This window comes from Phalacrocorax carbo, chromosome 9 (genome assembly GCF_963921805.1).
Source record: "Phalacrocorax carbo chromosome 9, bPhaCar2.1, whole genome shotgun sequence".
In the NCBI taxonomy this organism is placed as follows: domain Eukaryota; kingdom Metazoa; phylum Chordata; class Aves; order Suliformes; family Phalacrocoracidae; genus Phalacrocorax; species Phalacrocorax carbo.
In genome coordinates this window covers 6,468,138-6,481,881 of record NC_087521.1, presented here as the reverse complement: position 1 = coordinate 6,481,881, position 13,744 = coordinate 6,468,138, and the positions used below count along the sequence as shown (strand labels likewise).

Below are 13,744 nucleotides of genomic sequence, written 5' to 3'. Positions count from 1 at the left end.
ACCTGTAGCTGAAGCCTTGCAATGCCACCCATGTCTATATGACCATGCAGGTCTCATTTCTCTGTTGTGGTTTCTTTATCCTGGGCTGCTTTACTGACACTTGACTTAGAGAAGCGAGCTAAGGAAGGAAATATCTTCTGGCTACAGTTTCAATGAAGAAAGTCAGCAGGTAAATCCTTGCCGACTGCCTGATTTCCAGCACTTCCTGTCTTCAGGAAAGGCATGGGTATACATGGGCGCGGAGTCTGGGCTGGCATTTCTCTTTACTAATGGAAGTCATTATCCAGACTTTCTGGTCTCTCTAACTTCAGCTTTTTTGGCTTCGGAAGATGTGCAACCAAGTCTGTCTGATTCCTTTTGAGCCTTCTTCACTGCATTTTTCTACATCTCCTAATCGTATGGATTTATCAGTATATACTAGGTAAATTTCTCCAAGCAGGTCTGATAGATATTTAGTTGATTAATGTTCGCATCTTTTATGTCTATGTAACATAGGCAATCTCTTCATAGACGTCAGCCACCTGCTGTTTCTAGGTATCATTCGTCAATAACCGATTCCTGTGCCTTTTTACTTCCTAGAAACTGCTATGGGCATTTAAACTCCCTTTTCTCTATTATTTGAAGTGTCTCACCAAATCTTTCAGACCGTATTGTAACCCAGGTGAAAAGACTATTGTGTTCAGTTTTGGGCCCCTCAGTTCAAGAAGGGCATCGAGGTGCTGGAGCGTGTCCAAAAAGGGGCAACGAAGCTGGTGAAGGGTCTGGAGAGCAGGTCTGATGAGGAGCGGCTGAGGGAGCTGGGGGTGTTTAGCCTGGAGAAGGAGGCTGAGGGGAGACCTTATCGCTCTCTGCAACTACCTGAAAGGAGGCTGTGGTGAGGCGGGGGTTGGTCTCTTCTCCCAAGTAACAAGCGATAGGACGAGAGGAAACGGCCTCAAGCTGCGCCAGGGGAAGTTTAGGTTGGGTATTAGGAAAAACTTCTTCAACAAAAGGGTTGTCAAGCACTGGCACAGGCTGCCCAAGGTGGTGGTGGAGTCTCCATCCCTGAAGGTATTTGAAAGAAGGGTAGACGTGGTGCTTGAGGGTATGGTTTAGTGGTGGACTTGGCAGTGATAGGTTAGCGGTTGGACTCGATGATCTTAAGGGTCTTTTCCAACCTTAACGATTCTATGATGCTATGATTCTAATACCGTTTTCATAAAATGATCAGGAGTCTGAGCTGTTTTCAGCTTTGTAATTGACATACAAAATTTTAAATTTCACCTTTAAATTAATAGCATCTCCTATGCACAATGGAAAAGGCTGCATAATGTGGTCTTACCATATCACCTTCTCCAGAAACACATTATATAGAAGGAAAGATGTGTGATCTTACAGCTAACTGCTTTAAGCAGGTCTTTGCACTGTTTGGCCCTCTGAGATCCCTTCCAACCTGAGTTATTCTTTGAATAAACTGAAAAAACTGAAATGTTTAGCTGTTGAAGCACGGACAAAGGTTCTAGGATTTCTTTCTTTATAATCTAGAGTAGTGAAACTTTCACATACACAACTTCCAATTAATGTTTTTATTGGACCCAGTTTCATTTTAGCTTTTTCAGGAGATAATTAACTTCTCATGAATCTTTAACTTCTGTTCGTTAATCATGGTCCCAGACATTTTATTCAAAACCTGCAAAATGAATGTCTGAACTCAGACATGTAAATTCAAATTCTTCTAGAAGAAAATGACTACTTTTAGTTCAGAAATGCTGATCAAAAACAAATAATTGAAACATTCATAATTTTTAAATAACAAGTTTTACTTTGAAGTGCTTAAATAGAACCTGACTTGAAGAATGCAAATGTGAGGATATTGGCTTAAATGATTTAATTTTTGTTTTTTAAATATGTGATATATGTTCTTCAGACTATAAAGACTTGGTAGACTTCATAGAATTATAGAATGGTTTGGGTTGGAAGGGACCTTAAAGATCATCTAGTTCCAATCCCCCTGCCATGGGCAGGGACTCCTTCCACTAGATCAGGTTGCTCAGAACCCTGTCCTGCCTGGCTTTGAATACTTCCAGGGATGAGGCATCCACAATGTCTCTGGGCAACCTGTTGCAGTGTCTCACCACCCTCACAGTAAAGAATTTCTTCCTAATACCTAATCTAAATCTGCCCTCTTACAGTTTAAAACCTTTACCCCATATCTTATCACTACACTCTCTGGTAAAGAGTCCGTCCCCATCCTTCTTGTAGTCCCCCTTTAAGTACTGGAAGGCTGCAATAAGGTGTCCCTGGAGCCTTCTCTTCTCCAGGCTGAACAACCCCAACTCTCTCAGCCTGTCTTCATAAGGAAGGTGCTCCAGTCCCCTGATCACCTTTGTGGCCCTCCTCTGGTCCGCTCCAACAGGTCCCTGACCTTCTTGTGCTGAGGGCTCCAGAGCTGGATGCAGCACTGCAGGTGGGGTCTCACCAGTGTGGAGCAGAGTGGCAGAATCACCTCCCTCAACTTCTTCTGGCCACGCTGCTTTTGATGCAGCCCAGGATGCAGTTGGCTTTCTGGGCTGTGAGCGCACACTGTCATCTCATGTCCAGCTTTTCACCCACCAGTACCCCCAAGTGCTTCCTTCCTATAGAAACCTTCGCTGGTTTCTTCAAATGCCTTCATCCCTTCTAATGAGCTTTTCTTCTTTTTATCATCCATTTAAGGCAAAAGTCGGTCACCTTGATGATCCTTACTGAACTTCAGAATAGGAGAAAATAACTACATTTTTCATTTGAGGTAATATTAATAATTAGTTTTGTAAATCACTGTGTCCATCTAGTCAACAATTTCTCATAAACTTTTGTCACTTTTGAACATAGGTGAAAAGTCGCACCACTTAACCTTTTGCAATGAATAATAAGATATGCAGGTGTGTTTGCAAATTGTGAGGACAAAAAAAAAACCAAAGAAAAAAAGAATTGCCATTATTTACCAGGGAGACAGTTCTATACGTTAGATCCCATGACAAAAATTAAGCATTCCATAAAAATATGTGTACTGTGTCCTGCCCCCCATGTGCCCTTGACTTAATTCTGGTGCCAGATCACTGTTGTAATTTTCTGTTTCATTTCACCAGTGTCGGATATAACCTCAATATATACGCAAAACTGTGTTTTATGGAGACAATTAACTCTGTAGGTGATGATTAACTCTTCACTGTATGTGCTTCAAAAGTGGAATGCAAATAGAAGATTTTGGCAGGGGATGAACAGCAGCATTCAACAATGCAGAAATTTTCAGCAGTGTTTCAATTCTTGAGGAAATTCTGAAATTATCTCATGCCTTCTGATGGCTTTGTGGTTTTGGTGGTATTTTTCCAAATCCCGAAGTAGCCCAGAATCGAAAGCTGACATTTCCTGTCCTTTCAGGACGTGTTTGGGTTTTTTTTTGACACGAATCTTAGACCAGTATCTTCTTGTGTGTTTTGATGCCTGAGTCTGTTTACTTACTTGAGTTTTCTGGTATTTCTATATAACAGCACCAGATCTTGTAGTAGTTCTGTGTTACTGTGACAAGTTTTGAGGAAAGAGAAGATCCTGATTCTTCTTTGTTCATTTTACTGTAATCTTCATCCTACGTCATTCCCTCCATCCAGAGTTGCTCTGATGATCCAAATGGCACCTGCTGGTTTGCTTTAAGCTCCTTATCCCTTCTTTTCCCTGGACAGAACACGAGATAATCTTTCTGCTACATCATACTTACCACACTTTTCTTTTTCAAAGACAAGTCCCCAGAGTTCATAAATGCAGATAAATTACCTCTATAAACACCTATAAGTAAGCGTTCCATCTATATATGCCAGCTTTCTTAGTCTTTTTGTCTTGCCCTATACCCTGTGTATTCTTCTACACAAAACCAAAATCAAATGCAAAGATGATGAAATAACATCAGAATGTATTGTGTTTGTTCTTTACAGAAGGGAAAAGGTGGCAAGTAAAATTAGATCACTGAATTAAAGTAGCCTTTTCACAATCTGGATTATAAATAAGTTGTTATACAGTCATCACTGAGATAAGAATTATCTGCCAGAGTTACAGATTAAAGGAGTTCACAGCAGATCAAAAGGAGACTCAACACGTTTAGCAAAGCAAGTGGTCTATTTAGAAAGGCTCATCTTTGATACCGTTTAAAGTCTAGTAAGTCAGTCTTTTATGTTGTTCATCACAATGGGGCCTTGCAGCGCTCTCTGTTTCTCCCTGTAGCTGCAGAAAGTATCCAGCTATTTAATCCAATTCAAAAAAGATACCACCTTTTCTTAAAGTGCATTAAAATATTGGCTTAAGCAAATTAGTTTTGGCATCACATTGATTTCAGTGATTTAAAAGCACTGATATTAATATATGCAACGCTGAAACTCAGTATTAGCTTAGTATTAATAGTAATGAATGTGAGTGATGTTATTACCAAGTTTTCCTTTGTCTGGCAGGCCCTGTTGTGAGAAACTAGAAATTGGTAAGCTGTAAATGCAGTTTCATCTTCACATTTAAATGATGATTCATTCTCTGCCTTTTCTTTCCACTCTTCTGTATACAAATATACTAATAGGTACTGAGAATTAACTGTCTCAGTACAACATTTGTTGTCTAGGATGTGAGCACTGAAATTTGTTCAGTATATGTATAAGGGTATGACTTTTGTCATTTATACACAGCTCTGCGTCAGGCAATTCATGAAGTCATTGAAAGAGGGTTCAGAGACCATTTGGAACACTGTGCACATGGAGTATATGTATTCTATACTTCCATGATACAGCTTTATCTTCACTCTGTTACTTAAAAATATGAAGCACGGAAGTGTGATGATTTGACCATCTTTCTGCACCCTTTAGTATGTTGTGCAGCCTGAGAGCAGTCTCTCACAGTGTAATCAATTCTTGTGAGCAACACAAGGAAGAAGCATTTTCTTGGACTTTTAGGAAATACTACAACTCAAATATGGCTCAAACAGAATTTTATTTCTAAACTTAAGCTCTTTTTTTATTACTTAAAATCTGTTTTCTCAAACATCTGTTCTACAAGCTTAAAGTAAAAGCAAACACTCTCTTACCTGTAAATATAGTCTTCCTTTCATTGTCTCCTAAGCAATAGGAAAGGAAATAATATTTGAAAAAACAGAGAAGACCAATTTCACCATGGCTTGGACTATACTTTTCAGGGTATAGCTTAAAAAAAACCTGTAAGTCTTAGAAGTGGGGTGTGGTAGAAATTCTGACTGGCTTTCTTCCGTAACCCAGCCAGCAGCAAACCTGCAATTTCACAAAAGCTTCAGTTATAGTACGCATGTTTCAGTCTCAAAAATTGAAGCTCTGTAATGTAAATTCATCTTATGATTTCTAATCACTTTATACATCTCATTCCCAGAAGCCTAATCATTACTAGATTCGAGTGCTTGCCTAATGCAAGATACTTGCCAAATTAAAAAAAAAAAAAATCTCTGCTGCATAATAAATCAGAATTATTGAGCTCTGTCCAACTTTCTTTAAGAAGTAATTTTGCCTAAAGGTTCTTGCAAAGCAGTTGAGAGTGTATCAATAAATTACTTATCAGCCAGTGGAAATTCAGTACAGAATCCAAATGCCCCTGTTTCTTGTTTTATTTTTGAGAAATTACTTTGTGTTACTTTAATATTGAAGAAATAAATAGGTGTGACTCCATAAATTAATGTGTCTTCAGAATTATACAGAAGCATGAAAAGGGATGAATCTTTACAAAATGCCGTCAGTTTTTATCTATAGTGTATATATATACACATGTATAGATCTATAAAAAAATAAAAGCGGTTATGTCAGTAAACAAAGTAAGAGAGATTAAGCCTCAAATGCAAGCAGCCTGATATACAAAGAGAAAACACCACCAAAAACACCCACAAAACAAACAAACAAACAAAACACCTTATTGCTATTTTCAGTATTTTGTCTTTGGTATGTATATTCGGAAAAAAATGTGTATGCCCGCACTTGATTCTTGTTCGTTAATACAGTTGTTTTGCTTTTAAATGTTTTTATCTTTTATTCCATTGTATTTTAAACAAGCTTTTGCTAAAATGGAATAGTGAAATGCTTCTACTCTAATAGATGGTAGAGTTCAACAGCCACCTGAAACGAGTGTCATCACTCCTTTTTCACTGCAGCCATACAGGTCTGTGCTTTAGGAAGATTGATGTTAACTGAGAACTGAGATGCTTCCAGTTTCGTAAATTACTTGTGGCTTCAGTGCTTAGGTCGTTATTTAGTGTTGAAGTGTTATACATATTTTCTTACAAACCCACTAGTTAAGAGCACCTGAGAAGAGCAAACTCTCTTTCCTTTCACTAATTAGCCTAGCATACCAAAACAATACACAGTGCGGTATGCCCCAGTCAGCGGTGGCGTTGATCACACAAACTATCAGCTGAAATATTTTAGTCAAAATATATTTTCAGAGTTCTGCTTAAGGATAGTAAGACTTTTTAATTTTTTTTTTCTAGTTCAGGATGAGGGTCTAATATATAGCTATAATAAAGAAAATCTATCAGGATAAGTACAGTCCTCCATTCTGTTAGGCTGGAGATTTTTTTTTCCCATTCGTTTAAGCTTAGATGATGAAAATCAGTTTATTGCAATTTCAGACTTTGGTAAGAGAGTTACTGCGTCATCCCCCTAAAATCAGAAGTCTAATTCTATAACTCAGTAGGGTTGGCCCTGTGGAATCTGTCATTTCTTTTTCTCAGTAATTCTAGCCCCTCGTGAATGAACCCATGTTCTGTACAGGAAGACATGGGAGAATCCTTTATAATTGTCCTGATTTTCACAGTGTATAGTGTCTGCTGACCAATAACGTTTTGCCAAGCTACATATTTTGTGTAATGCTCTGTACATGGTAGTATTTTTTACTTAAGCCTTTTGAAAGAGTCCCAGTTGATGCTTAAGCTGTATATGTTTTATTATTGTTTTTATCGTTTTATAACATGAGTTACAAGTTGGAAACACAAAATAAGGGTCTGTTTCTTAAGATATTTTTTTTTTCCTGTTTTGGCTGCTTCTTTATGTACAAACTATGAAAAAATGGCTCTTCATATTGCTTAACATACAGCTAAAATATTTGTGTGTGCATATGTACAAGCCCATATTTTGCTAATACACAACTTTATGCATTCGCAGTGTCCCAGCTTTCTCATATGCATTAAGAGTTTTAGTGCAAAAGTATGTATACCTATTTTATGAGGGACTGTCAATGATTGTAAGTAACAGAACTGCTGAAAGTGTGAAATTTTGCTTCATTTATTTCTAAATAGTTCTGGTTGGTAATTACATGACCATATGATAAATCACATTGTATAGCATTTTAACATATTTTTATTTTTCTTAAAGTAAAAGTAGTATGATTTTGGATATTTTATAATATTTATATATTACAAAGATGTCAAAAACTTTGAATAAGTATTGTATGTTATGTTTTGAAAATTGGAATTTTACGTTTTCACTACATTTATAAAAAGAAAAGAAGAGTTATTCTGTCAGGATCTAATACTTTAAAAAGAGAAATGTGTATATAAACATTTTAAACAGAGCAGTGCTTTTTTGATATGTTCAAGAATTAATGTTAAGCATATGTATATTATTTAGAAAACATCATCAATAAATATGACTCTTAATTCTTTTTTGTGTTTATTTTGAACACAGGCCTGATGATAAGTTATTAACCTTTGATCAACCGAATGAACATTTTTAACATTAACCATAAATATATTGTAGCAATTTGTTGTGAAGGTATTAGTTGCATGTTCATCCATCATGAGATTGTTTACATTTTTTCACCTGCCTCTTGATTAAAAAGATCAATAAATATTATAGCAGTTGGTATATTGCTAAAAACGCAGTAGCTTCAGTGTAATTGTAAGAAATGGAACACAGTTTGCTGGCTATAGTCCGTGCTATAGAATGGTGCGTTATAAGGTGCCAAAGTAAATGTCTCTAACTTCTTTCAGACGTTGGTCCTGTTTGTTTGTAGACTGAGAACTGTTTCTAGTGTGCTCATTGAACTTGCTGGAATTTGTGTTGACTATAGTCTTCATTTTCCCCAAGAGGAGGAGAGAGGAAAGAATATATTCCTCATGTGGTCAGCATATTTTTGAGTATTTATGTGAGTTCACCATCTTGATTTCAAGTCATGAATTTGTTTTTACATGCATAAGCATGCATATTTACATGCATTATTTATCCAATTGACTTTAAATTCCATTAAGTTCCAATGAGTAGGAGAAAGATTTTGTCTTAGGCATTTTTTATTTATTTTAATTTTCTAGTTACGTTACTTTTGTTGGTTTATTTATTTTTTTAACTGTTCAGTCTAAGGCTTGTAAAGGTTGATTTGCTCCTGAACTGCTTTGTTCCCAGACATTGCCATCTTCCCCAACTACCACCAAGTCCTCTCCATCTGATCCCATGACCACCTCCAGAGCCAATCAGGTACAGTATCATCCTACCATCTACACCATACTTTTCACGGGTGACAGCTTGCAAACTGGAGAAAAAGATATGGTGGGTTAAGGATTTATTCGTTCATTCACATATATACACCCATAACCATAGATATCTAACTCTTGTTAGAAATTGGTAAATTGAATGGAAAACATTTTTCTTCTTTTAATTTGTTTTGTTGTCTTTTTTAAATCTCTGATGAAAGCAAAATATCTTGTAAAACAGTCTTTTTTAAAAAATTTGAATTGATAAATAAACAGCAAGGATACGTGCTGGTGTGTTTGTAGACAGAGTAACTCTTGGTATATGTATGTTTATGTATATATGCACACACGTATTTACTTCCTGGATAATTTATAAATTATAATGGAACTGCTCCTAAAACGACACTTAATTAGCTGGATATCAACCTAGGAATGGCAAACAGGCTTCTTTATTTACTTGTTTATTTACTTAAGAATTTTGAAATGTGTTTGTGGACAGTAACATAGAGGCATTATTTAAACGGAGTATGTAATAGAAAAATAGCTTTGAAATGAAAATTTATTGATGAAGAATGAAGTCAAGTTAAGTCTCTAAAATCATACTAAGCACATCTAAGTAAGTTTAATTCATGACTTATTTTTAAATACATGTTTTTAGTACTGTTTTTAGTAGTATTTTCATTACAGTCATTTATTTCTCTTTTAACTGGTAAAAAACATGTCCGCAAATCATGATACTGTATATCTTTTTGCCTTCCCTGTGAAAATAGTTAAAGTTACTTCATACCATGCTTTTTAGAACTGATTCATGCCTAATAAATACTTTATTAATTTTTTTAATGTACTCTTAATGTACTTTCTGTTCAGATAATGTAAGTGTTCAGTATGTGCTAACAGTTTTTGACACGCAATCTGTTTAAGTTAGCTGAATGCTTCTGTCAGATCTTGCACAAATTAGATCAAATACCAGAAAAGTTTTCTTCACAACAAGCTAATTTCCCCTGGAAGTTAACATTGTTATTAATTACAGATCGTCTGATATTTGGTGAATTGCTTAGAACTTGCTGGCTGTATGAACAAACAATTTAGCATACAACAGGATGCAGGCATATTAAAGCAATGTATCACATTTTTGATCAGCGCATGACTATCTGTTGAAAGGGACATCTAATACAGAAAGTAATGAAATTTAGAGAGAAATAGTGCACACAGAAGAACTACTAAGTAAAATATAAATTGCGATATCCCTCACTTCAATTTGAAAGCCTTCTTCATCAGCCTGCTTCCATTCCAGCAACAGTTATTTGGCTTCATCATCATTAAATGACAAAGATAAAATCTTTGCCAGCAGCTAGGGGTATTTTAGGAACGTTCTGTTCAGCCTTTATTCTCTCTGTTAATTTTAGTATTTCATGTATTTTAATTAGAAGGTTTTGAAAGTGTTGAGTGCATAGATTTTTTTAAAAGTCTGTTCTTACAGTTTTTCTTTCCTGTGTCTTCTTTCCCACTTACTTTTTTTTTTTAATTATGAGTATACGCTGATGATCATTATTTGGAGAAAAAGGAAGAGGTGCTGTTATTTACAGGAAGTACTATTTGAGCGTGCTGCTTAATTAGCATCAGAGAAGTACCTACTTTGCATCTGTTCTATGAATTTTGAATTACCAAATTATAGTGTAGCGTATAAACTTTAGATTACTTTTTAATAGCTAAAAATACTTGTTTTTATAGAAAGTTGTTCTATGAGAATGTTGTCAAGTGATACAGCTGAATATTCAAACTAATGGAAAACCATGCTTTGTGTCCTGCCTCTATCCCACATTACATCTTTTAATACATTTTTTTCATGACCTGTGTTCAATTCCATCCCCATACAAACAATCAAGGTCTCTTTTGAATAGCATTAAAATTGTACACATGGAGAAGAGTAATGAGTTCCTTAAGTGACTTTTGGAAGTGCTTTTTCATTAACCCTTGAAGTTCCTGCTAGTTTATAACTATTTTACCCCTCCTAGTATTTCCTAATGGTTTCTAGCCATTCCAGCAGGAAGCACGAAGCACACGATAAGGCAATTAAGGCCTTTCTGTTCATTGCAGCGATAAGTGACATAGCTGGCAACTGTTCTAAGGCTGTAGTAGCGATTAACATTCAGCACCAATATATCGACAAGTATCTGCACTGCAGCTGTCACACAAAAATAGGTTTCAACACAGTAATCTCAAACCTGTCAGTAGTCATCTCAGTACCCAATGGGAGAGTATTAGGGAGCAGCAACAAATGTTTGTTTTGATATGTGGCTGTGTAAGGTGATTCTCAACAGAAAATAACCATTCAGGTATGGGTTTTCTTACAAGATGTTATATTTCGGTAACAGGAAGGAGCTTATTTAATTGGGTGGAAGTCAGGAAGTTTAGTGTTCAGGTGGAGGATAAATTCACAGCACACCCTGTTGTGTGGATATAGTAGCATATCAGGCTTAAGATCACTCAGTTTTCTATAATATTTTAACCATGACAAGATGATATTTTCTATTAAAGATTATTGAGGTGATTAAGCAAGGTTTAAGCAATGCTTATTGCTGGGCTGCTGTTGGAGTGAGATTTTTAGACTGGGTTGGGGAGCTCCCCATAAGTCATTGCAATCTGAGAACTCTCGAGGACGTTGTTGATGAGCGTACCTGACGATGCGATCGGCCCCGCTGCACACGCATGGCGGTTGTGACAGAGCTTGCATATTGTGAAGAACAATTTCTGGGCATACTTTTTACCGCAAGAGGAAAATAGTTCTGCTAACAGAGGTCAGAGGAAGCTGGGCAGGAAATCTGGCTTGTATTATGTCTTCCTTTTAATGACTCACTTTGCCTCCATTCGGATGAGATCATAACTTCTTTGTATGGCAGTTTCGGCTTTTGTCGAATTGTTGTTTTTTGAAAAAGCCAGCGTTCATGAAACTACTTATTTTATGATTCCCAAGAAGGGGATAGTCTCTAAAATGTCTTATATAGTGGAAGAAAACAGTTCCTTCAGAACTGTCATGTGTTGTGTTATACTGAATTGCCACGGACGCAACAGAAACCTCTGTGTTGGAAGTGGTTTTTTCTTTAGTTCTTTGTTCCAGGAAGATATACATCTGCCAATATTATTGTTGTAAATGTCTTGTTTATTTTTTCAGTCAAACTTCCTCGGGCCTTTTGTTCACATTAAAAATCCACACACTGCAAACTTCCCGAGGAAGAAAGAACCAAGGAGGCAATAGCATTAGGGACATTTCAAATAACCTTTTTTTTTTCTTCCCTTCCTGTCTGCCTGTCACTGAAAAGAACTCAATCTTTCTGTACTTTCAGACTGAGAGCTTCTGTTACCCCCTCATGAACTTTGTCAGCTTTGTTTGTAACAGAACACTGACAGACATACAGCTACAGTGGTAAAACTGTTCTGCTGACACCCCTGGAGCTGGCAGAATATAGCTTTCATTTTATTTACCAGAAGGAAGAAATCAATTTTACTTTTCCACAGTACACTTCAAGTGGGAATTTCATCTCAAAAGTGATGAATAACACCGTAAACATCATATAAAACATTCTTGCTTTTCCTCTGTAGTACCTTGTAAAGCTATAAGTTTTAATACTTATTTTAAGAGTTAAGTTACGTTACACAAGGATTTCTATAATTAAACTGCTTACATATTTTTTGTTTACAAGAGTATTTTTTTCTTCTTATCTGGCTGCTTTACTGATGTTATTATTATTTTAGAGGGAGAAATGAGTGATATAAACCTAAGCTTTGTATTTCTCCTTCTTCTGTTTGGTGTACACCTAAAAATGCAGTTGCAAACCCTTGCATGTATCCTTCTCCAATCCTCCCTTTTTCCATAAGATTGATACCACCGCTGACCTTTACTACTGGCATTAAGCGAATAAAAGGCCAAAACACACCCTCCCACTTACAAGTGAGTCAGGAGAGTGATGGATAGGAGTCCTTTTGCCTTCCCTGTGATTTAGATAGGCTTAAGCTCAGTAATGTAATAGGATTTATCATCACACACTCTTTGTCATTAACTTTATAAACCCTCCTTTATTTTCACTTTTTTAAATGCACTATAATTTCCCATGGCATTTGCATTTTTTTTTACAATTATAGCTTCTATTTTGGTTCTTTGTCGTTGCACCTGAAACTCTTATTTCATCATTTAATACAGTGCAATATAAATTTTGTGGAATGCAATTAGGTGTAGGATTTGTTCATTCAGTCCTCAAGTTTTACAGTTTTTTGGAGCATATCTACATCATCCAATTGCTGCAATATCTGTAATAAATAATACTTTTCAACCTTTTTACATGATGGGACTGAGCCAGTTTTCTTGGTACTGCCTGTACCCAGCAGGTACAGCACAAGCATGTGGCTGTTACAGTCTTGGTATGAGGAATTTTCATTTTTGGCTTATATTGTTTTATGCAAAACGTATAGCTTGCAATGGGATATAATAGTACACATATAACTAGAGATCGGGAGGTTAATTGAAATTTCTAAATTGTGATGATTGATGTAGATGGTCTCCCTCTTTCTGACTTTAAAGAACAGCCCTATCCCTGTCTGTAAAATGACTTGCAGAAGTATAATCTGTTCATTCCTGATAGAGAGGTGCAATCTGAAAATAGAGGCTGTCTGGTAACGCGTACTGACAGCTTGATGACGTTGATGATCCTGTATCACTTACATCTAATATATAATTTGTTGTGGGAGGTGGAAGAAGAAATAGGAAAGAAAGCTTTGTTTTAGTCTTCTGTTATAATGAGGACACGTAATTTTTAAATATGTGTAATAGTCAAGCTCACATGATAGAGTTTTATCAGTAGATTTATCCTGAAGTACAAATACTGAGTTTTAATGATGATCCCAGGATACTAGTTAGCCATCATAGACCATTGAGATACTGTCTTTTTGCCTTTGACAGTTTGATGTGAGGGTTATTTAAGATACTCTCTCTCTGATATGTTAACTGCAATATTCATCTAATTTCAATTCCCTAATTTTAATGTCATTTCTTACAGTGGTGTTGAGAAAATCTGTTTTCTTTTTAGGTCTGTCACAGATTGTCTGATGCTGGATGTATCACTTGATCTTTCCAAATCTCAGTACTGTGTATTTAAAAACAAAGTTAATATAAAGGTATTTAGCATTCTGAGAAAAGGTGCTGTAGAATTAAAAAAACGGTATTGCTTTAATTTGATTGTTCAGCATATTTGCCATGGTAGTTCTCCGTGAGATAAC

At 36.2% G+C, this 13,744-nt stretch overlaps 1 protein-coding gene across 2 annotated transcripts in view; it reads left to right on the top strand.

Moving 5' to 3' along the window:
- Positions 1-13,744, top strand: part of NOVA1 (NOVA alternative splicing regulator 1) — a 156,717-nt gene that overhangs the window by 119,041 nt on the left and 23,932 nt on the right. The window contains exon 4 of one of the 2 annotated variants that reach the window (XM_064460180.1): positions 8,406-8,477. The exons of the other annotated variant lie outside the window; for it this stretch is intronic. Within the exon in view, the coding sequence (XP_064316250.1) occupies positions 8,406-8,477 (72 nt within the window). The remainder of the gene's footprint in view (positions 1-8,405; positions 8,478-13,744) is intronic. 2 annotated transcript variants of the gene reach the window in all.